At 39.1% G+C, this 24,166-nt stretch overlaps 3 protein-coding genes and 1 long non-coding RNA gene across 6 annotated transcripts in view; 3 read left to right on the top strand and 1 right to left on the bottom strand.

Moving 5' to 3' along the window:
• Nucleotides 1-5,970, top strand: part of lsp1a (lymphocyte specific protein 1 a) — a 44,264-nt gene extending 38,294 nt beyond the window's left edge. The window contains exons 13-14 of the mRNA XM_072386521.1: nucleotides 5,760-5,810; nucleotides 5,867-5,970. Of these exons, the coding sequence (XP_072242622.1) occupies nucleotides 5,760-5,782 (23 nt within the window). The 3' untranslated portion in view covers nucleotides 5,783-5,810; nucleotides 5,867-5,970. The remainder of the gene's footprint in view (nucleotides 1-5,759; nucleotides 5,811-5,866) is intronic.
• On the bottom strand, nucleotides 899-9,770 carry prr33 (proline rich 33). Of its 2 annotated transcripts, XM_072386520.1 has the most exons (4): nucleotides 9,681-9,770; nucleotides 9,247-9,295; nucleotides 8,899-9,052; nucleotides 899-4,523 (listed from the first exon to the last, which is right to left on the bottom strand). In XM_072386520.1, the coding sequence occupies exon 4, from the start codon at nucleotides 4,506-4,508 to the stop codon at nucleotides 1,269-1,271; it is 3,240 nt and encodes a 1,079-aa protein (XP_072242621.1). In that variant the 5' UTR covers nucleotides 4,509-4,523; nucleotides 8,899-9,052; nucleotides 9,247-9,295; nucleotides 9,681-9,770; the 3' UTR covers nucleotides 899-1,268. The 2 variants fall into 2 exon arrangements, with proteins under 2 accessions (XP_072242621.1, XP_072242620.1); XM_072386519.1 differs by lacking the exon at nucleotides 8,899-9,052.
• A 277-nt stretch (nucleotides 9,771-10,047) lies between these two features.
• Nucleotides 10,048-13,950, top strand: LOC140307567 (uncharacterized). The gene is made up of 3 exons (XR_011915826.1): nucleotides 10,048-10,062; nucleotides 11,609-12,001; nucleotides 13,903-13,950. It is a non-coding gene; the product is annotated as an uncharacterized lncRNA (long non-coding RNA).
• An 806-nt stretch (nucleotides 13,951-14,756) lies between these two features.
• LOC140307565 (troponin T, fast skeletal muscle isoforms-like) lies at nucleotides 14,757-23,535 on the top strand. 2 transcript variants are annotated; one of them, XM_072386515.1, is made up of 11 exons: nucleotides 14,757-14,835; nucleotides 15,305-15,457; nucleotides 17,929-17,947; nucleotides 18,074-18,119; nucleotides 18,220-18,336; nucleotides 19,159-19,236; nucleotides 19,495-19,608; nucleotides 19,710-19,822; nucleotides 20,491-20,581; nucleotides 21,229-21,269; nucleotides 23,412-23,535. In XM_072386515.1, exons 1-11 carry the CDS (start codon nucleotides 14,772-14,774, stop codon nucleotides 23,446-23,448), a joined length of 873 nt encoding a protein of 290 aa, XP_072242616.1. In that variant the 5' UTR covers nucleotides 14,757-14,771; the 3' UTR covers nucleotides 23,449-23,535. The 2 variants fall into 2 exon arrangements, with proteins under 2 accessions (XP_072242616.1, XP_072242618.1); XM_072386517.1 differs by lacking the exon at nucleotides 15,305-15,457 and having other exon boundaries at nucleotides 14,817-14,835.
• Nucleotides 23,536-24,166: the final 631 nt, after the last annotated feature.

The following is a 24,166-nucleotide window of genomic DNA, read 5'->3' as shown; positions in this document are numbered from 1 at the left end:
GTAAGCCATGTTTTCCTCAGAAAGATAGAATCACAGAAATATTCAATATAAAAGCTATGTGCCTGATGGTTTCAGCAGGAATCGGTCCAAGGATACATGGTTGCAAAAAAAAGACCAGCCCTCCTCTTAACAACCAGTCACAGCAGAGCATCCCTCCGACTGATCTACTCTGGCACCAACTTCACAATCCCATTGACCTCCATTACAGCTGGCTCCTTGTCATTGATCTTTAAAAACTTTTGTTATCTCTTAGCCCAGTAACCATTATCATGTCACAGAAAAATTATAAACTATAAAAATCATTATTTTTCTTTAAAAATGAATCCATCTGATTTTCACTTGGAAGCACATACAACTTACACCCGTATGGAATCACTGCCTATATGCATACAATATATATGTACAACATTTACGTTGGGTCCTAAACACCATTTTGTGTATATGATGCAGTATGCTGTATTTGAATTAAATTAAATTTACCATCATGCAAATAAAAATAAGTTAACAACTGGGTTTTATTTAGGCAGTAATTAGGGAACCAGTGTATTCCCTCCATTTCTCTCTTTTTTTTGTATTGAGATCAGAATCAGATACATTTAAGATTGTGATAATAAGATTATGTAAATCAGTGATTTAAATGAACTCTCTGCCTGTCTTCTTTAGTCTTTGGAGGATCAAATTTCATTAAAAAAATTTTATTCAGATTCATTCATGTTACAAACCCCCCTGACTGCTTATAAAAAGATGTCTTGCCTTGAGTGAAGTAGCATCATTTTGAATAAAAGTTGATATTAAAATGATAATTAAAATCAGAATTTTCTTGCAAATTGTCTTTAAAAAAAAATTAAACAATTACAGATATTCTGAAAACAACAGAGAACAATGTGTATCAATGATCTATAACCTAAAAACACATTTTATTGTGAATGTATTATTAAAGGAACAAAGAAACTTTCTGATTACATAAACACTTTAATTTGATGTGATGTCCGAATGACTTTAAGACAAATGTAGCTCTTTCTTTTCAGCTAGTCTGTGAATACAAACATATAACATTCAGGCAACCAGTCATACAAAGCATTTGTCAAGTATAAAGTTCAGGTTGAGTTTTCCTGGACATGGCCACGGATAGCATTCATTTGCACAGAGACTAAGGCTAGACCTGTACATTATTTCTGCCTCTAAGAATTCTGCACTTTACATTAAACACATTGATGTTCTTCTTTTTCTTTACTGTTTTTGTCTAGACACTTCACATTAAACGAAGCTTAACTAGCAATGAACCCTCTTGCTGTTCTATTAAAGTCTTTTGGTTCCTCTTCTTTACCTTTTCGCCCAATCAGGCCCATTTCAAACACAGTAGAAATTTTTGTGACCGGCCTGGATGCTGCCTCCTTAAGCCTTTTGGCATCAAACTTTGGACTAAAAAGCAAAACAGGCAGCCGATACACAAATGAAGGTATCTCATTTAGCTCATTCTTTTTCTCATCCTCTTTCTCTTCACTTTTGTTTAACTCAATCTGGTGCAAAATGTTCTCTTTAGAGGAAAACATTTGGAAAAGGACAGCATCCCACATCTTTGTTGCCCTGGGAGTGTCTTGGTTTTCATCCTGGACACTGGGCTTATCCTCAGGCTTCTCTTGTATTGTTTTTGTCTCACCCTGGTCTTGCCCACAGACCTCTTTCTGAGAGCCCACTTCTGGAAATTTGGGCTCCTCCTGCTCTACAACCATATGCTTCTTGAGTTTGGACCATCCACTCACTTTAGATTTATTCCCTTTTGGTTTTTGCATGACTTTAAGAAGGGGCTCGGCTGTGAGGAGGTTCTCATCAGTTTCCTTTTTCTTAGGATAAATGGGAGATTTATCTGCTGAGGACGTCTCTGGTTTCTTATCCTTCTCTTTGTCTCTAGTTCCTGATTCAGCAGCAGATACCTTAACAGGCTGAGTAGGCGCTTCAGTACCTAGCTTTGAGCCTTCAGGCTTAATGCAAGTGACAGATGAAGGTGTCAGTGTTTCTTTTTGGACTGAAGCATCAGCTTTTTTCACATTTATAGCTTTTTCCTCTGTTGTCTGGACTTTAGCTTTACCTAGAAGTTTCCTTACTGCCTTCAGGGGATCTTGGTCACCATCTTTAGTCAGGGGATGTTTGGTTTCAGGAACCTTTGTCTTTGATTTGGTTTCTTGAATTAGTGTTTTCACCTCTTGTTTCTCAGATAATTTTCCCTCTGCTACTGGAGATTTTGATTTTTGTTGCATTGCTGTTGTGGTTTTATTTGGGGCAACTGGACCAGGAACTGTACTTGTCTCTTGTGCTAACATTGTTCCTGATGAGTCAGATGCTTGTGAAACAACAATGATAGGGATTGAAGGGACAGAAGCAAGCTTCTCATATTCCTTATGGAGTATCTCTACATCTTTTGATGTTTCTTTTCCTTTAGAGACCTCCACTGTGGATTGTTCCTTTTCACTTGGTTGTTGGCCTGTCTCTTCTGGAACCTCTTTTTCAGCTTTAAACTCCTCTTGTCTTGGCATCATTAAACTTGATATACCAAATGCTGGAGAGAATGTTTTTATTCCGCCGTAGGCAGCATATTCAGCTGGTGTAAGTCCACGATAAGCAGACTTTGACTTTTGCGAAACTGGGGTTTTCGGTCTCTGAGAGGTTACATGTGATGCACCAGAAGCTGATATCCCATATGTAGGTGTCTTTGGTCTTTTATAACCAGGTGATGTGGTCATAAGTCGGGAGGCCTCATATGTTGGAGTCTTTGGCCTCTGATAGCTAATCACTGCTGGTGTTGATGGCTCAGATGTAGGAGTTTTAGATATTTGAGAGCCAATGGGGGCATCTGGGATCATTCCTCTTATTAGATCAGGCTCTGATTTTAACTTGGTTTCACTTTGTTGTATTGGTTTAACGTCAGGTGTTATGTCAGAGTGAATATCTCCATTCAAAACTATTTCAGGAAGCTCAGTCATCTTCACACTTTTGTAAGTTGATGAACTGCTCTCAGTAGAAATTGTTTGGGGTGTTTTTGACCTCTGTGTCTCCACTGTGATTGGTGACACTGCAAACAAAAGAGGATTGGGTCTTGAAATTTCAAAGACAGGAGTTGTGGCCCTGGCCATGTGGTATGCTGGCGTTTTAGGCCGCACTGCTAAAAGTCTTGAATTTTGAAATTCGTAAGTTGATTTTTTAACTCTGTCTTCTCCTGTTGGAGTGGCTCTTTTGATTTCTGAAGTTGGGGTTGCTCTTTTGATTTCTGAGGTTGGGGTTGCTCTTTTGATTTCTGAAGTTGGGGTTGCTCTTTTGATTTCTGAGGTTGGGGTTGCTCTTTTGATTTCTGAAGTTGGGGTTGCTCTTTTGATTTCTGAGGTTGGGGTTGCTCTTTTGATTTCTGAGGTTGGGGTTGCTCTTTTGATTTCTGAGGTTGGGGTTGCTCTTTTGATTTCTGAGGTTGGGGTTGCTCTTTTGATTTCTGCTGTTGGAGTGGCTCTTCTAATTTCCCCTGTCAGGGTTGCTCTTTTGCTATCTGTTGTTGATGTTTTTCTATGGGGATCTGTGCCTAATGATGGAAGTTGAGTTAGTGTTACTGTCCCTCTTCTGACCTCAGATGTTGGAGTCCACTCTTGTTTAGTTTCTGCTGATGTTTTGCCTTGTGGTACTGTGCTGCCAATAGCAGTTAAAGCAGCTGTGTCATAGACTGGTGGTGTCCTGGATGTCTCATAATATGATGTGCTTGCTGTGTACATCCTTATTTTAGGGACCTCAAACATTGGTCTTGGTGATTTTGAGGGTTCAGTTGCTTTAAATGTGGGACGTGGACTTTTGGATTTGACGAGTGGGGTCAGCACAATGAGCGGTCGGATCACAGCTTGACTCATTGGTACTGGATGTGGAGTTTGACCTGGACTTGTTGATTCTGAATGTGGAGTTTCAATGGTAGTGGCAGATCTCAGACCATCATGAGTTACCTTAGGTGCAGAGGAAGATGGCTTATATGTTTTGTCCACTGCTGGCTGGGTCACTTGCCCAATCGAGGGTAAAACTTCAGAGATGTCAGCTGACACAGAATGTGATGAGGTTGTGGTGACATGTTGCAAGTAAGAGTATGATGGGGTGGCCACTGTCTGAGGTGACAACCTAGCTGCTCTACCATAAGCTGCTCGCTGTGGGTAAGGAGATGCCACATGTTGATAGAGAGGCCTGACAGTGAACCGTGGGGGTTGCTTGATGCTGTAGAGGCTGGGCAGAGTCTCTGGTGTCCTCGGTGGAGTCGAGTGGTCACTGTGCTCAAGGTCAGGGCTGGCTTCATTTACAGGGGAGAGGCTGGAGCGGAAAGGTGTTGCAGACTGTGATGCTTGAGTAGAGGCTTTTTTCTTGGCTGTCCTCTTGAGTAGTTTCTGAAGACGAGCGTTGTCCTTTCCAGGCTTCGGCAGCAGAGGTGGAGGGTACTGCTGGGAAAGTAGGCCTAGCTGGGTAACAGTGCCATAAACGGCAGCCATGAGTGCTTCAGCACCCTGTAAAGGAAAAAAAAGTAGTATGATCTTAAAAGAGCGACACTTAAAAGGCTTAAACTGTGGATGTGAGCATTGTTTTTTATTGATTGTGGGTTTTGGATTAGATTTTCTCATATGCATAAGGTCCGAAAAAAAGGGTCTAACTCCTTTTGAAAGAAAATTGTTCTTTCTCAAAGAAAATACTGTTCCTGAACTGTCCTAATTGCTTTGTTGGAGGTCTTACTACATTGTGTAGCTACAATGGCTAGCATGACTGAGATAGTGTAGTGGTATGATTGCCACCTTTCATGAGGGAGACCTGGGTAAGGCATCCCCTGCATGAAAGGCACTACCTCCAGGGTCCTTAGGCAAGACCCCCTTACCCTACCTGTAAGTCGCTTTGGATAAAAGCATCTGCCAAATGCATAAACATAACCATTACTCTTGACTGGCCAGAACTTTGTGGGATAGTTGGAAGTCTTAACACCAGTTGGAAACCAATAAACAACTGAAACAACAGAACTGAATATTAGCTGTTACCATGTGAAAATCATGATACAAATGATTTCCAAATATCCATTGCATCACAACACTGTGTGTTGTGTAACATAGCAGCTTCTAGAGGAGTATTGCTTTGTTTGCCAGGCCAGCTGAAAAAGTCTGAATTTGGGAGGGGGGGCCTTAAAGAGATGCGAGATAAAACACACCACTACAAACAAGTGGCCTAAAGAGGTGTTCCCGCAATGTGATGTAGAATTTTCTTTTTTTTTTTTATCGACTTATTACAAAGGGGCTGCACGGTGGTTAGCACCGTCACCTCACAGCAAGAGGGTTCCAGGTTCGATTCCCAGCTGGGGCCTTTCTGTGTGGAGTTTGCATGTTCTCCCTGTGTATGCGTGGGTTCTCTCCAGGTACTCCGGCTTCCTCCCACCATCCAAAAACATGCATGTCAGGTTAATTGACTCTAAGTGACTCCAAATTGTCCGTAGGAGTGAGTGTGAGCGTGCATGGTTGTTTGTCTCGTTTGTCGCTATGTGGCCCTGAGATGGACTGGCGACATGTCCAGGGTGTACCCCGCCTTTCGCCCGATGACTGCTGGGATAGGCTCCAGCCCACCCACTACCCGATTAACGGACTGTCGGTATAGAAAATGGATGGATGGACTTATTACAAAATGAAAATGTTCAGCCTGTAATTGAGTCTGAATAGAATATCAGTATTTCCATTTCTAATTGTTTCCTTTTGTCTCTTTTGCAGATTTGTGTCATAGTGATTACTGAGGAGGTAGAAGTTCTCTGCAGTTGCCACCTCACAACAATATGTGCAGACAGAGCCAACGGTTGCAGTCTCTGTACTTTATCTACAGCTCATCCAATAAATCACCTTTTCTGACTGTCTCAGTGGAACAAATATCATCCAAAAGATCGTGTCCAAAATATTTGATGATTAAATGTGTATTTTTGTCCAACTTTCTCTTTCTTTCCATATTTTTTGGCATTCTCTGGTAGTATGTACATATCTGACCATGAGCTTTACAGTTTCTATTTCCTACAGTTTTTTGGGGGTAAAAATCATTCAAAATATCTTGATATTTTTTGTATGATTATATTTTTGACTAAATAGAACTGTTTTTTTAAGATTTTTTAATAATCTGGGATAAATGCACCACACCTTTACTTTACCTGTTCTGCACTTACATGTTGGTTAAAAGAAAAATTCTTAAAAAAACAGGGCTTCAAATAAAACTGCAAATATTTCAGAAAGCATACTCACTGATAATTATGGATCTTTCAGCTATTTAACCAGATTTGACTTGATTTGAAATCCGTTACAAAAAGCTTTATGATCAATTCAGTCTAAATCTATTGCTTGTTTATATTTCAGATAGACTTACTGATGCTTTCATCTCTATCTCTATACTACTGTACTACAGTAAAAAAAAATTATCTTTAAAACTCATTTACGAGTATTCCTACTGTATGTGTGTCACCTTTTTTTCTTGGATGAATTAAAACCATATTCTCTTTCATCTCATTTATATTATATTGTAAATGTACGACAGCTACAATTAAACACATTCAATTCAATTCAGTTTAATTTATATAGCACCAAATTACAACAAATGTCATCTCAATGCACTTTTTGAAGTTTGAAGCCAATTGAAGTTCAATTCATTGTAATCATAATTAAATTAAATCCAATTCATCAGTTTCAAGATCCATGATAACATTTAGCATCTGAAATGCTTCAAAATAAGGCAAATCCTTCATTTCTGTTCAAAACAAAATACCATAGTATTTTTAGTAAACAAGTGGAGCCTCGTGATGAAAATCCATTCATTTGTCATACCTACGTTGTACTGCCCCAGCTCGCTGGAGCTCTCAGCTACCACAAAAAGGGTGCATCCTGAACAGGTTGTCAGCAGACAGCTTGCATGCTCACACTCCTTTCCATAGTCCATTTAGAATCACCAATTGAACTTAAAGAGCAAACCAGGATCTTATAATTTTACAAACTATAAACCCAGTACCACCCCACCCTCACCTACATAGAATGAACCCCTTAACCTAGAACAACAATGAGTTTTTAGCATTATTGGGCTGAAATGTCTTGTATGTATTAATTTTCTGCTATGTAAAACCCTAATCCTATTCTAAAAAGGAAAAAAAGACAACTCAGTGATAAAATAGTGAGAATAATTACAAATAAGTTAGTTAAACACTGAGCCTACAAAAGAGCCCTCATCTATAGTGAAAAGCTCAACATCAATTAGTTGTGCCTGGATTTTCACTATTTTAGAAAATAGCATTACTGCTGATGAATTCCTGATGGTTCATTTTGAATTTTGTTTATGAAGGCCAGAGATCAGCACTGCAGGCTGAAATAAACCAAGCTGAACTCATACCGGATGATGTTACCACTACATCCTGGAAGCCACTGCAGAGCCTAATTTTAGCTTAAAGAGGATCCTTGCCAGTCACCTGATTCCCTTTTTTAAGACTCCTGGCTTTCTACTGGCTACATCACTTTTTTGAAAACAATAAATCAGCAACCTATGATGTAGTTCAGATTGAGTCTGCAGGTTCAGCTGCCTTAAAGCTATCAGAAACAAACTTAGTGTCACAGGAGTACTGTGTCTTATCAATACATAAAAGTATTGTATTTCAACATCAACAGCAGACACATATCACATATTCTCATGAATCCAACCTTCTTTTTATACAGGTAGGTTATGGCTGTACAGCAAGTTTTGCTTTGATTGACATTCTGTAGAGTATATTCCACTTGGCCAAAATCACCACATACTGCTCATATTGTAGGTGGTCAAGGTGTGACCTTTACAAGTTTCTATTTAAAGTGACCAAAAGCTGGTTTATTCCAGTAGTGCAGCTAGGAAAGTCACAAGGGAGCTGTTGAATTTGATCATTGTATGTGGTGTTGTGTATCTCATTGTGTTTTTTTAAAAAAAAAGTGCAGTTCCTTGGTAGGTTTTAGTGTTTCCTTTGCAAATAGTGAGCCTATTGAGGGAAGAAATAAGAAAGTAAAAAACAATCACCATTTGCACTGTAGGTGCTAGGAATATTCTAATTTATTTTCACGAAAATCTGACCAAAGCATGGATTGATCTCTTTTTTGCTCCTTTAACCCATTAAGACTTCAGGCATTCTTGAAAGATATAATGCTAAAGCTGATTGAAACAGCCTCCTAAAACCTTAGTTTAAAAAAAAATGGTAGTAGATGATTGACTGATTTTTCTTAATGTTCATTATTATGAAAATAAATCCATACTCCTGTGTTTAAAATGTTGCTATGCCACCCATGTCGCATCAGGCTTGACAGGTAGACACAAACAAAGCCATCTCTGGGTCTGACAGGAACACACATGCATGTGTTACATTTGGTGTGAACACTTTAAGAGGTCATTTTGCTATTCTAATCAGGGAATCAAATGTATTATACTTGATAAAAACAGCTGTCTCCTCTGACAAGTGTGTGTGTGTGTGTGTGTATATGTGTACATATATCTGCTTAAGGGTGAAAGTGAATGCAGAGCATCTGACCCTATGACATCACAGCCCAATAACACTAGAAATATACTGTCAAATAGATGGTTCAATCACTTGAGGGAACAGTTTAACATGAATAGACAATGAACTTGCAGCTTTGAGTGGAACTTGTTAGCAGCCTACTTTATTTCACTGCTAGCTAATAACACTGTATAAGCATTGCATTGGCTAAATATTGTCTGTTATCAATCTAAAATTAAAATGTTCTTCAGACAACTTCATTACAAGGCATTCTAGAGGCTTTGGGCTTCGTATTAAATATCTCTGACACTACGTTTGTACATAAATGACTACTTAATATCCTCAGTTTAAAATATGTGTCACCTCACCAGTTAATTGCAGGCCACTGTTGGTAGCGTGTTAGAGAAACCTCCACCCTGTCCTCAACCCCCCAGCTCCTCCCTCCTGAACTTGCAGCCTGCTTGACACATGAGATGCTCATTCCTCCTTTTAAGGCTTTGGTAGTTTTGGTATTTGGAGCGCCTTCAGGATGCAGGTTCAAAAGAGGAAACATTAATAATAGCTATGCAATAAAAAAAAAAGCTGCTTAATAATGGCTCCCTGAAGTAATTGAATCAAGCCCAAAAACTGATTCACCTCTGATGAAGTTATGACACTTTGTACAAATGTCAACATGACAGTTCAAATAAAAAACACTTCAGAATGGAAGAACTTACCAGGTAAAAACTTGTTGCAGGTGTTCAAAGAGAGGCCAGGCAGGTTCCCCTTGACAAAACAAGAGAGAACACTGATTGCCCTTCCGTATCAAACTCAACAAGACACAACATTAAGGTTAAAGCTAAAATTAAAAATAGAATCATTATTCACTCATGCCTGACTGCAAGCAGGACAGATAAATGACAGGACAGAAGGTGTTTTAAAGCCACAGGGAGTAGAAAGGCTGCGAGGCTAACACTTAGCTCAGCCCTACTGGTGCTTTAATGTTGCACTGAGGACAAGGAAAATTTACCCTGAGCTTCTCAAACATGTCGGCTGTTTGGTTGCTGAGGTGGGGGCTCTGCATTCAATATCAGTTGGATTCCAAACTATGCTAACAGTTTCTCTGTGCTCTGTCTGGAGAATAAAAGATGTAATGTTATGGAATGGTTACCTGTATGACTGCTGCTTTGGAGGCGGCCGGCCGGCTGCTGCCTGCTTGTCCCTGCCTGGAGTGTCAGAACGGCAGGTTCATGTTGAGCCCATCTCGACCCCCCTTCCTGCAAATGGAAGGAAGAGACTCCATGACAGTCCAAAAATAAATCCTGATCCCTCAGTGACAGCAGCAACGTTGTGACAACAGAGCGAAGCAAGTCAAGATGTAGCACCTACAGGCCAACACATAAGATTTTACCACTTCAGAGCTCTAAAAGTGGGATCTCGGGGCCACCCAGGGGTCCTTGAAGGATGTACCAATGATCTGTGAGGGGGCTTCACAGTGTGCTCAGTAGAATGATGGAGGCTTCATAAGACATTATTTACTCCGCATGCTTGGGGTGCTGTAAGATTCTTGTTTTTCTGCGGGACTTCAATGGCATTTTGGGAGTTGTCTGGACTGTGAGGGCAGGGTTATGTCTGGGCAGGGCTAGCCGATCAGAAATGGTTTCAGTTTTTAAAGTCAGAGAAAAAGAATCCCAGGATGGCTAACCCTAAAAGTCAATCATCAGGAAGTTGTAATAAAACATATTTTGAACATTCCACATGTTTTCAGAAAATTTATGTGGGGCAGCCAGTGTTGTACTAGTGTTGTTTAGGAGTCCTTTTGGAGATTCGGAGGGAGTGTTAGGCAGCACTAATATGATGTTGAAAATCTAATGTCAGTGGACTTATCGAAGTCATTCATGGCCTCGTTGTTTTCTTGATTCTTCAGGGTGATTTTTTTATAAAGTAATTTTTTTCTCGCTTTTGTGTTGTTACATTGGAGAGATGGAATGCCACCATGTCACATTACTGTTGTTGTTATACAAGTTTCTGACTTGTGCCAGTATCCATACTGCAGTTGAGACTTATGTCTGTTGTATCAAACTTGTACATATATTTTAAAACCAAGCAAATATGGACTATCATACATAGTGGATGTAGTGATGGACAGTATGCTACTCATAACGAACTATCTCTGTGGTCATTTAACCATTCTAATGATACTGGCACTTGCAAATAGTGCAACTCCTTTGGAAGTTTGTGAGAAAACTGTTTATACAATGTTATATTTCATGTGAGATAAAACATTTTTAAAGGATTTATTTCTGTAATAAAAGACCAGTCAGTTCAACTGAACTTCAGTTTTTCTTAAATCTGTGATTGCAGCACCCTCTAGAGGAAATTGGAATTTCATTCAGGATCCCAAATATTACAAATCCAATATGAATTTAGCTGCTGAGAAGTTTGCAGGATGAATCATGCAGCAGCTTGTTTAAACTTTACAGCTGAACAGAAACACAATCAAAATTAACCTGTTGAGTATTTCACTGACATTTGAAGATTATAAACAGAATTCAGTCTTACAATCTGTGTCACTCACTATAAGATCCATCCATCCATCCGTCTATCCGTCGGTCGGGTCGCGGGGGGGCTGGAGCCTATCCCAGCGGTCATTGGACGGGAGGCAGGGTACACCCTGGACAGGTCGCCAGTTCACTATAAGATAAGAAGTTAAATGTAGCTCAATGAAGTAAGAAATAGAAAACAATCTAAATTGATTAGAAAAAATCACTTTGTCAAACTACTTTGTATTGCTTCAGCGAAAGAGACAGAAATCAGTGTTCTTATGACTTTGTGACTCAACAGCCACACCAAATTGCTTATCTAATTGATTGTTGTAACATTTATAATCTTGGATTTAAATATGTTTGTCCTCTACTAAGGCAGAAAGTGCAAGATAGATGGCAAAAGGCCGCTCTGTTTATCATCTAATGTTTCCTTTCAGTTTTTTGGAAGCTGAAATTAATGATTCAACCAAACAGCTTTTCTAGCTATTCCTGCAAACCAAGGTTTGAAGATGAGCACCAACTTGTTTTATACACTATGTTTATGTTTTCCCAGACTTCAGTGGGAGGTTCAGAAACACCACCCGCCACTCTTCCTTGACGTCCAACACTCATCTCACCCTTAGATGAAATTTGCTTGCCCTAATGTAGCAGCCCCAGAATAGCCTGTAAGCATCCTGGCTGTCACTTTCACCAAACTTGAGCCTCCCTCCTCAGCACTCAAGCCTTCTATCTCCTTATTGAGTGGCAGTGGAGGGAGGGGGTGACTGAAGACAGGACTGCCCCATCACAGAGATGGCCTTACCTCCAAGCCTACTCTTCAGCCAATAAGGGGTCTGGTCAGATCAAGTTTCACTATAACAGAAGGACATAATCTGCGTGGTAAGTTTGCAGAACCTTACAGCCTGTCTTGGCCAGCTGGGAGCTCACTTCATTCAGCTTTTCTGAGGTAAGGTGGAAGGGGAGAGAATGAGAGCGTGAATGGTAGAAAATAAGCTAAAGTGCAATGTCCCCACACATCACCCATGCTGAGACACCTAAGTTCACATGTGTTACAATCACTGCCATTGCTTGCAGAGGCTACCTCGGACATCAGGGATGAGAGAGAAACAGTGTTCAAATAATGGATAGAAAATGGATACAAAGAAAATAGACCTCCTTTTGAAGTTCCTTGCGGGATGTTTTGTGTTTGAGCCCTGTGATTAAAAGGGTTTGATTGCAGCAGAGGGCATTTGGAGCTGATAAGCAATGGGTTTTTGGTATCGAGATGTATATCTCTTTCTCCAAAATGAGCAAAGAAATGGGATTACTTTTTATCATTCTAACTGATATTCAAATAGGACATTTTCAAAAGTGTAAAGTTGGAAGTTTTTGTTTTCCCAGCTGAAAAGCAGCGTGACTTGTTGTTGTTTCTGTGTTGGTTTGGTTTGAGTCCAGTGACTTGATGGAGCTTCATACCTAAGGGATTTACAGATGGCTCAAAGCCTTTGAGGCAGCTTTCCACTTCAGGAAGATTATCCAAATGAGTTATGTACCACCATGAAAACAGTGCTGGTGAACCCATTGGTTGTTTTGGTTGTTTGAAGTCGAGGACATTGGTCTCTTTGCGTTGCATTTTTTGGAGACTTACAGGGTTGATGTTCCTGATATCTTCTGGTGAAGATGTAAATGGCAAGGCATGCATGTACATTAGAGCTCGGGGATAAACACATTAACATCTTGAACAGAACTCATAAAACCCCCAGACTGGATGTAAAAGAATGATCTAAATGTTGAGCATTTCTCCTGGTGGCTATCATTGCATCATGATATAAACACATTGAGTTTGGAATTTATATGATTAAAAAAACACTCATTCAAAAAAGGTCAGACATAAGACCTTCCTGATTTCTTCTCTGGGTGTATTTTAATTCTCAAGCAAAAGGGTCTCTATGAGGAGGGAGCCTCAGGAAGATGACTGAAAGAACCATGTAAGAGCAGGACGACCATATAAGGGAAGATGAAATTATGGGTTGCAGTCCAGGGAATGGAACCCAATCTTCAACATCGTGTCAACTGAAACTGGATCTTAGAGCTATGCAGCTGTCTGTTGGAAATAGTTATGATGACGAGACACCTTTATGGTGGCCTCACACTAATGACACCACTGAATATATAATCTAAAATCCAATAATTGATAGAATTATATATGTAAAGTCAGGTCATGGGTGTTTATCATTGGAGGGTTTTGATCATACAGTACAATCAATCAAATACATACCAGCAGGATCATATGATGAGGCTGATTTTAGATGTGACACAATTTGATAGAGTTGAAACTTTGGATAACAAAAATAAAACCTTAATATCGTTGATGCCAAATGCCAGAGGAGTGATTGGACATTAACTTTGTTAATGGGGGTTCACATTTTTGCCTGAATGCAACATTAATCTCCTCTCTCAGCAGCTGAAAACAGATGATCAGCATAAATCTATGTTTGGCCTCCTTCTCACTTATCGTGAGAGAAGCAGATTCAAGACTGAGGTTCAAATTTCAGTCCAAAGTCTCACACTAATTATAAACCAAAGAGGTTTGGATGTGACAAATTTAGCCTTAAATACAAACTTCAATAAATATTTGAAATACTAATGAAATGAATTTACAACGAATAGGATAAAATCAAGATTTGTTTTTGTTGTTAAAGTATGGTACGTAATGTAGATGCATGCAGGGAAGGGGTTTGGTCAGGGTGGGGCTGGTAGCACATATTTAAGACATCTGCAACTTAATCCTTAGCTATTAATACATCAGGCTGAACAGTCACTTCTTACAGACAGACTTTAAGTTCCTCTCTTTTCTCTTCATCCCAGGCTTCAAAGTCCACTACCACCATGTCTGACGCAGAGGAAGTGTAAGTGTATTCAAATTTTCATTCACGAATTCGTATCTTTCGAACCTTTGGTGAATAGTTTGACAAAAACATTGAACTAAGGGTAATTTGATTGGGAAATTTGGACTTTTTCCAAGCGACTAAAATCTCTGGAAAGCAATAATAAACAGACTTTTAATAAACAATATTTTGTCAAACTATCGTTTCCACTCTCAAGCACAAACTCTAGTTCTGAATGTTGATGAGAAGCTTTAATACAAAAATGTTCTTTGTCTTTGTTGCAGTGACCAGGTCGAGGGTGAGTAGCATTATCTTCCCTGTTTACAAAAGATTTTAGTCCAGGTACAATCAGGAGCTCCATGCTAAATCCAAAGATTATTTCTGAGTAATGCCTAACTAACTTTCCATCCTCTATAGAAAGTTTTTTGCAATGGATAAATACGTATGTTTGCAGGTTTGGCTTGACTCCTCCAGATTCATGCTGTGCAACAATACTCTATATTCAAAGCAAATTTGCACATATTATTGTCTTGCTAGCATGGCTGCAGGCAGCAACATTGGCAACTGGACAGTGCCGTATATCCTGTGTGAAATGATAATCTAATCTATTTAAATCACACAATATTGCACTGACCTGTTAGCAAAGAGTCCTGTAGCTCTGCATGACCTGTGCAGTCCCCCTGAGCTGAGCACACTGTCAGATGAAAAATACTGTTGTCATATATAATGCCACCTTAAATTCTTGCCTGAGAGTCCTGATCAGCTCAGGAGGATCGCTTTGTGTATGCTTAGCATGGATCCCCAATGTACCCTCATTTTGCGTTTTGTATTATTTCAAAATGGGTGCAAATGGGATCTTTTGATCATGTTCTTCTGCTCCTTTCTTTCCCGGATGGACATGAAGAATACGATGGTAAGACACAGACTTCATATAAGTCTCACTGATACTAATTTGTCAGTTACTTTTGAAGACCTGTGTTCTTGTCTCTATATGTACTTTCTAAGGCATGCTGGTTAACACTAATGCTATCTGTGGTTAAATGAGAGAAACAGGTTAAAACATGGATTGTATCAGGTCAGGATCTGTCTCCCTCTGTCATTGACCATATCGAGTTGCAGTGCAGCTATATTTCCAAGAAACAATCACATTTCATACATCAATGACTGATTTTTCCCCTTTGTAACTGCTTGTTGTCTCACTTGCTTTAGTGCCATCTGGTGGTAGTTCCACTAAACAGCACCATCACGAACCTCCTCATTTCTCACGTCTTCCCTTTATTCACTCACCACAACCATCCTTTTCCCCTCTTCCCTCTACCCTGCTTCTATTAACCCTCTCATTGCCCCTCCTCCTCCCTCCCAACTCACTGCACGATGTTTAGCTGTAGAAGAGGAGGTAGTAGAGGAAGTAGAGGTGGCCCCTGAGGCTGCCCCTGAGCCAGAGCCTGAGCCAGAGCCAGAGCCAGAACCAGAACCAGAACCAGTGGTAGAGCCAGAGCCAGAGCCAGAACCAGAGCCTGAGCCTGAGCCTGAAGGTATGTGGCAAGAAGGGGGGAGGGGGCTATTCTATCATCCTTTGCCATGCTTCAGGTGTGCTCCACTGACCAAAGCCAGACAGACCCCACTGTTCCTGTTCCATAAACATGATCAATGTGTCTCCTAGAGCTACCTTCCTCTCATCATTGGTCAAAGTCAAAGAAATGCCTTCTATGCAGCGCTTAAATGGCACAAATTTGATTGCCTAATATAGAAATAATCATGGCAATTAACAATAAGAGTATGAGTGATATCAGAGAGTACTAAATAACTTTTTGTGTGTGTGTGTGTGTTGATATTACTGGCACCACACCTAGGAAGTATTCCAAGCATCATCTTAAAAGATATTTTCTTGATGTTTGAAAGACTTATTTGATCATTAAATATTCCCCCTGAGAAGCTGAGACATATTTTAGGTGGTAAAATTTCAGATACAAAGGTTTATACAACACCTGAAATATCTCCCTGTACTTGCTAGATAGATACAGCTGTCCAACTATCGGGCTATTAGTCAGTTATTATTATCAGTTATAAGCCTATCCTATAAATGCTGTAACTTACACTGTAAGTTTAAAACATATATATATATATATATATATATACAAACCTGATGTAATTTTCTGTCTGTACACAGATTATTTGCTGTTTATGAAAGTGAGATGCACAAGTAATTTTAGCTTCTCAGGTAATATAACTGAAATAGGGGAGAAACCTAACTAATGTGAATAATTTAACCTACTGTCAAGTACAGACGATCATAGAGTTTTACCTTTTGATTATACCAAACATACATTAAACATATCAATTCAAGTTGATATCTATCTATTTAGCCAAGCTTACTGTGTGCTAGACCTCTAGAAAGGACAGCACCATCTACAGCCAACGTGGACTGTTTTGAGAGACTGTTTCAAAGCTAAAAAATCTATCTAGGATAAATATAACCCTCTTTTATTAGTCTAAACCCAGTTATGCTACGAAATTACTACTTATAAGTACTTTTTCTAAATGCCTGCTTTTAGTTTTGTTTTAATGCTTCCTATATTTCTGACCGCTTCTTTTTAGGGGAAAACATTTAATTCCAAGCATGTAAATAAATATGTTAATACTATAAAGGAAGAAGATCATGTCCCAGACTTTATCTTTTTCAGATTTTACCCACTTTCTTGTCTGATATGCTCATGCTTTAAGATGGTGTTGCATTCATATATATATATATATATATATATATATAGTATATATAATATATAGTGTTACATGTGAATGCAAGGTTACATTTTCTCAACTGAGGCATTTAAATGTAGAACTTTGGCCTCTATAAATAGAAGCTATATGCAGCTGTGTTGTGAATTCTCAATTACTGTCTGAGGCATTTGCTGTAGATTTTTAGAAAGCAACTTCCCTGTTTTCACTCAAATTGTGAGCAAACATCTGAGCAACATGACATTACACGACTCGGATAAATCATTGCTGTTTATTGTTTAATATATATTTTAGAGTTACCATCTTGGCTACTAAAAAGCAGAACAAATCTGCATACTAAGTGTTTGAGAATTGACATAAGCTCTGCTGCTGCAGGGTTATTGTCTGCCATAGTTTTAATGTGTTTAGCTTTTAGGTTGTACAGTTGCACTTGCTAACACTCTTATCAATTTTGCTTTTATTTCTCAATACTTGCTACATGCAGAAGCTGCTGAAGAGGAAGGTATGTTGATATCTAAAACATGATGAATCTGAAATGGGTTATTCTGGTTTTGGAAGGACCACTGTGTCGAGGTCTGAGGCCTATAGTCTATCCAAATTTGATCTGTCAAAATCTAGGAGCACTGCCCAATTAGCACTGAGAATCTGACATTTCAAAATTTGTGGAAAGCCAACTATCTAAATGTTTATGCAAGGAGTAGAGAAAAACATTGGCCATGCAAGTGGAGGAAAAAGGGTGAAAGAATATGAAACGCTAACACATGCTTCATTGTGCAGCAAACCCATTGTGACAGTCTTGCTATGTGACTCATCATCTGCATGGTATGGGCCCACCAGAATCTGGGTTGAAAGAGAAACGGGGAAAAAAAATATATTCCACTTGTGGTAAAGAGCTCTGGGGTCAAGCCAAAAAAGAAGATGTAGATGCAATGCTAAATCACAAAAGGTTTTAACAATGAAACTGCTGAGGGATTGACTGAAACATCACATTAACAATTCTAATTCAACTGCACTCAAAGCAAGACGGTTCTCACAAAACTCCATAAATCCCTGTTAAAGTTGTGTGCTTCAAATATACATTTGTTTGCTCGTTTGACTGTTGTAAAACTAACGTAAAAACTGTTTAGGCTATTCTTCATTGATCTTACATATCATAATAAATTAAAACCACAAAGTTTGATCCACATAATGCCTGAGACAATTGAAGTAATCTGTTTTCTTTCTAACCCAATGACATGCACTCATCCCCTCTTCATTTCTTAACCTGCAGAGGAGAAGCCAAAGTTCAAGTAAGTAATATGTCTTCTGAATATTCTTGTGGGCAAACTGTGAGCAATTAGTTAACTAACTAAATAGAATAAAAGAATAAGTCAACGATGAGTGAGTGCATTCAAGACCTACACATTCTCTCACAGGCCCAGCGCTCCAAAGATCCCAGATGGTGAGAAAGTGGACTTTGATGTAAGTCGACCTGAAGTTGCAACATGGAGGGTATCTGTTTATCTGTGCTGTTTTTCTTCCTGGCCGAGTGTCATGTCCGTTCTTCCCTCGTGTTGTACAGGACATTCAGAAGAAACGTCAGAACAAGGATCTGATGGAGCTGCAGGCCCTGATTGATGCTCACTTTGAGTGCAGGAAGAAAGAGGAGGAGGAGCTGATTGCACTCAAGGAGAGGATTGTGAGTCAAAGCCAAATGTATCACTTTTAAGCTTTTCCAAAAGGACTGCACAAAAACATGGTTATACTTACTCAGATTATCTTTAAATCCTTTTTAACAACACTAGAAGAAGGAGAAAAGCAAAAAGATAGATTACAGATGGACAGAGCACAGCCCAATAAAAATCTAAATGTTTGAAATTTTCAGTTTGAGACTTAATATAAGAGGTAAACTGACATTAAAGCACAAACCCTGTTAACAAGTAGAAAGACCCTTGCTTGGCTGCCAGTTACAGAAACAGCTTGTGAAACCACGGTTTTCACTGTTTTGCTTTTGAACATAGCAGTTAAGCAGGTGTATCTTTATAAAGGGAGTAACTTTACTGAACATTTGGAGTTTTTTTTAAGACATTTCATGAACGTCCTTCGTCTCAAATCTAACTTTGTTTGTACAGTATGTGTCCGGCTAAAGCTTTTACAGTTGATTTGATCACCTGCAATCTCATTTGATCTCCTATAATCAAATCAGACACTTACGTCATAACTTTGCATCAGAAAATGAACACCAGTGTCAGTCCTGAAAGGAAGATGAAAATCGCACACATATTTTGAGTCTAATAATGGAGATATTTTCTCTTTTTTCAGGAGATTTGAGTAATTCTCCCCCTCACAGTACAGTGTGCTATGAAAGTAAAAAAAGAAAAAGTCAAATTTATTTATGCAGCACAAATGTCACTATGTGCTCCATAGATAAAAAACTAGAGATAGTGATAAGATCTGTGTGCTTGGTAAGCTATGAGGAATAAAATGTTTTTTCTAAACCACTGTTGATGCTGCCCTGCAGGAGAAGCGTCGTGCTGAGAGGGCTGAGCAGCAGAGGGTTACCGCTGAGAAGGAGAAGGAGCGCCAGGCCAGGCGTGAGGTTCGCTATTCTCTAACATTTAATCTAGAACTGCAAATGAGATCTTTCACTTTTTCTCTTAACTGTTAAGGAACAAAGTGAAATAGTCTCATGCTCACTCTAATCCTTATGTAAACCTCAGCTTCTGTTTTCATTTTTCTATTAATCTGCACACTTAGAAACATATGCTGTGATTTCAGTGTACTGCTGTAAGTAATTACAGGCTGGATGAAGGGCTTATCTCGGAGATCTCACTCTATTTTTATCTTGTGAACCCAGGAGGAGAGGCGGATCAAAGAGGAGGCTGATGCCAAGAAGAAGGCAGAAGAGGAGATGAAGAAGAAGTCAGCTCTGTCCAGCATGGGCTCCAACTACAGCAGCCACCTGCAGAGAGTCAGTACACACACACACACACACACACACTACAGCAGTATTTTGCTGAGTCTGGATTTGCAGTGAACTTGCATCTTTATGCTTATAACTGTGCCAAATAGGCTGACCAGAAGAGAGGAGGAAAGAAAGAAACTGAGAGGGAGAAGAAGAAGAAGATCCTGGCCGCCAGACGCAAGCAGCTCAACATTGACCATCTGAATGAAGACAAGTTGAAGTATGACTCACACTACTATTTGGAGGCTTGCATTCGTGTCAAACTAGAATGCAGCGCTCATAATGTTAAAAAATGTGCAAAAGCATTTTGTTCTTTGATGTTCTATGATGTGGATATAAAAACATCTGATTCAAACAGCGTTTGTAGTTTAATGTGCCTGCTGCTTGAACTCTGGAAAGCATTGTTTTGGGCTTTAATCTGAGGAGCCGTTACCTGTTGAATTGAGACACTGGAGCAGGGTGGAGGCGTCACGGTCCTCCCTTCCACTGGTGGAACTGATATTAATCCAATTTGTCACAGCAGTTTTGATTATGTCTTTGTGACTGCATTAGAAGAAACTTTTCAAGAAATGTTCTTTATCATGAACGTCATGTCTGCAGTAGTGGAATGTTGCTTATCTTTATGCAGCTCACTACTTCAGAAACCACTTAAAATAATCTACATGATGAAGAATATTTTCTTGTTTTAATCTTTATTGTCTCTACATAATTTCATATGTAATATTTTACAGTTTTGAATTTTTCACAGTACAAAAAAACAGTAAAAACAAAGAATACCTTGGGTAGGTTGTCCTGTACTTCAAAGCACCCTGGTAATGTATAGGAAGTTGAGTTGTCTGTGTGGAGCAAGGTCACTCATATATCTGCGTGTACTTGTTTTTCCCGCAGGGATAAGATCAATGAGCTTCATGACTGGATGCGCCAGCTTGAGTCTGAGAAGTTCGACCACATGGAGAGGCTGAAGAAGCAGAAGTACGAGGTGAGACTTCGGCTTCACACCGCAGTGATGGTCACTGTTTGGTGTTCTATTGCAGCATATAGGCCACCACCACAGTCATGTGATATGGAGAGATATGATGAGAATCATCCAGATATTTCCATTTAAAAAGATATTTCACAAGGGTCACTGGGAAATTCAACAGTTGCAGTTGTACTCAGTGCGCCTTTTTTTTTATTAATTACATTTACAGAAAGAAACAAACATCTTATTTAAGGAAATGTATCTTTTAATAAATCAGTTCTGCACGTTTATTCTGTTCCATTTACCTGCTTAATCCAGATGTATATTAATCTATATTCATGATATGTCTGTTTTTATATTTCATTTTCTTGCTGTGATGGTTGCCTCACAGCAAGAAGGTTCCTGGTTAAAATCCCAGCTGGGGCCTTTCTGTGTGGAGTTTGTATGTTCTCCCCTTGTACGCGTGGGTTCTCTGGGACCTCCGAATCCAAAAGCATGCATATCAGGTTATTTGGTGTCTCCTAACTGACCGGAGCAGTGAATGTGATTGTGCATAGTTGTTTGTCACTGTGTGGCCCTGTGATGGACTGATGACCTGGAGTCCACAGGCAGGCCTGTCATCACCTTTAGATTTGAACTCTCCATCTACTCTCCATTTCCTCCAGGTTACAACCCTACGTAAGAGAGTGGAGGAGCTCAGTAAATTGTAAGTAGTAAAGCTGAGCTGAGTTCTACCCTGCCAGTTTCAGGTTCGTTGCATGTTAGCATGAAGGAAAGCTGGAAAATCAAAGCACCAGTGCTGGCTGAAAGAGGAGATCACCCACCTCCAGAGAGAAAGGAAAAAAGAGGTCTGAAGAGTTCATTGTTGTCTGTACTTATTTAAGTGACTTTTTTACGCAGGACAATTGATACTCATTCATGGTCCTGCGAGTAAGTTTTGGTGACATCATACTGGAATATAGCCCTTCAGTTATTAGCAGATGAAAGACTTTAAATGAGCCTCAGTCAAGTATATGCACAAGCATTTATTCAGGTAAGAGGTACCTATTGAGGTTTTACAGCTGAGGCACAGCTGAGTCCATCTTATATATTGCTGTTCCTCTTTGGGAAACCAAAAGGGGGAATTTAAATGCATGAATAATCAGAATATCAGTGCTTGATTAGACAGTAACAGAATGTCATCTGCTCTGATCAACAAAAACTTGATTCAGTGATCAGGATTCAGTTAATCCTCATTTGCATGATCCACTCTTGGTTTCCCATAATGCATCAGCCAGGACCTTTCAGCCCATGAAGCCTGTGGTGAAGGAAAAGAACAAGGAGTCAGTTTCCTCAGAGGTAAATGTGTCAAGCTGTGTGTTAAAGCTGCTGTGTCGTTTTCAGGTGCTCATGTACAGGAATCGCATTGATGAGATGCAGAAGCAGTAAGTACTGTCGGTGTCGCCTTCACTGACACTCGGTTATCTAAAAAATAACCATTTCATTTAAATCCTGTACTTTTCTGGTGGTATGGAAATCAGTTTAACCGATAGATAAAGATAACCGTAGATAAGAAATGTAATCTTATGTATGGTTGAACATGACAATTCTTCCATTAGCTCAACATAAACCCATACCACATTTTATTGGCCAATATGTAATGATTTTAAAATAGATATTGGCCAATCAGTGTTTTGTATATTCAAGAGAATGGGATCCTTTATATATTCAGTTTAACTCATTGTTAAGTTTGAGTACAAGCTAGCACCCTAAATATCATATTTACTGCATTCACATTGAAAATGTTGTACATGTAGGCTATGACTTTTATCCCATTACAGTTATTATGTTTAGATTAGCTTTGTATGTTCAGTCAGAATCACCATTAACACTCACCAATTAAACAACTAAGTGTTTAGACCCCAATCTAGCACACATTGATGTGGTGGACCTGTACACACTGTGTTGAAATCGTAAAATACACAACAAAAGCACTCAGATCTGCCATCAGTTCTGTGAAAATAATGGATGAATTCCAGCTGTGTAGGTTACAGACAAACAGCAGAGCGTTAGTAGTGAGGTTATCTTTTTTCTTATTTTTCAGACTGTTTTTGGGAATTGGGACAAAATTGAAACAAAGCACACAGAGGTTAAACTAGTGAGAGATAATTGCACAAACTGGACTTTTGAAGAATTTGAAGCAACCATGTGTACCAAGCTAGCTAACATAGATGCCAACAGCCACTAAGATTTTGATTAAAAAAAAGCATGAAAGCCATGTTTGTTTCTTCATACTGACCCTTATTTTGAGGACGATAACATTAACTGCAAACATGGTTATATTAAGTAAGAGGCTGGTCGGCTCTGATGATTCATCTTGTGCAGGTAAGTACTGCATGAGTTTGTCATTGAGTTCAGCTTGTATATATAATATAATAATAAAATGATATATATATATATATACATATATAATATATAATCATGGATTATATATATATAAGGTGACATTTATTCACTCAGTGAAAATTACATTGAATTAGCACTGAAGTCAGCACTTCTTTTGCTAATGGTAATGATATGCTAGTAGTAGGTGTACTCATTTTATTGTAATATAGTTTAGAAATAATCTCCTGAATTTTCATGTATATTCCTAATAATGCCCCTTACTAATCTTACAAAGCCTAACTTTTTTGCGTTGTTTTACTGCCGATAAGAAGTCTTTTGGCATGGCACCAAGCTCTTCACTACCAATTTCTGAGATGTATTTGTGTAGAAATCAGCCATCAACCCTAATTTTCTTCTTGCTGAACAAAGATTTAAACTTAGAGTCATGACATGCTTCCACATTTTTGTGTATTTCAAATTACAGCAGCAAGAAGGGAGCCGCCGCCCGCCGCAGAAAGTAGATTGGCTCAGCCTGATACTGCTCCCAAACCAAACTGCGATCATCACGGACACACGCCTGATGAAGCAACGCACGCTGTGGCAAAGGTCGTAGCCCCGAAGAAACTAGTAATGCTGAGGTTTACCCTGCGGTTACCCAACCATGTTCTGTTACTTGCAGCCAGGAGCCTTTAGCTGCTGTTCAATAGGAATCACAACAACTAAACTTACTCGCCACTATGCTTCCTCGCCCTCAACTGTTTGGTTCTCAGTATTTTTGTAAATAAAGTATGACTCTTCAAGCCATGTTTGTAGATCTGTTGTTATTCAGGAAATAAATAAAGTGACATATTTTTAGATTTGCAATTTTAAAGTCATTTGTTCAACATAATTTCCTATTGGCGTAGCTGAATTTAGCTTTCTGATAAATGATAAAGTCACACTCCATCAGGCAATCTTATTTATAGTGACACCATTCATAAACAAGGCAATTGAAATTAATTCAGAATAGTACATGAACACATTAGAAATAATACAGATAAAATACAAAAACAGAAACACAAGCAAAAATCTTTAAATAAATAGTCTGAAGATTAAAAAATTGCCTTGTGTGTTACTGAAGAACAGCAGTGGACGAAAGTATCTTGAAAGTTTTAGCAGATCTCAGACTTTTAAAAGGCTTAACATACAAGGAACATAAAAACTAAATGCTGCATCACCTTGCTTAGACGTAGTCCCGAG

The sequence above is a fragment of the Leuresthes tenuis genome, unplaced genomic scaffold (assembly GCF_036924035.1).
Source record: "Leuresthes tenuis unplaced genomic scaffold, fLeuTen1.0.hap1 SCAF_5, whole genome shotgun sequence".
Classification (NCBI taxonomy): domain Eukaryota; kingdom Metazoa; phylum Chordata; class Actinopteri; order Atheriniformes; family Atherinopsidae; genus Leuresthes; species Leuresthes tenuis.
This window is presented reverse-complemented; position numbering and strand designations above follow the sequence as displayed.

Excerpts from the sequence above, each read along its gene's own strand:
- LOC140307565 (XM_072386515.1), top strand. The coding sequence starts at position 14,772 with ATGGGATCTTTTGATCATGTTCTTCTGCTCCTTTCTTTCCCGGATGGA. Across the intron at positions 18,120-18,219 it reads GTGAGAAAGTGGACTTTGAT|GACATTCAGAAGAAACGTCA; the intron begins GTAAGTCGACCT and ends CGTGTTGTACAG. Across the intron at positions 20,582-21,228 it reads TGAAGAAGCAGAAGTACGAG|GTTACAACCCTACGTAAGAG; the intron begins GTGAGACTTCGG and ends CATTTCCTCCAG.
- prr33 (XM_072386520.1), bottom strand. The coding sequence starts at position 4,508 with ATGGCTGCCGTTTATGGCACTGTTACCCAGCTAGGCCTACTTTCCCAG.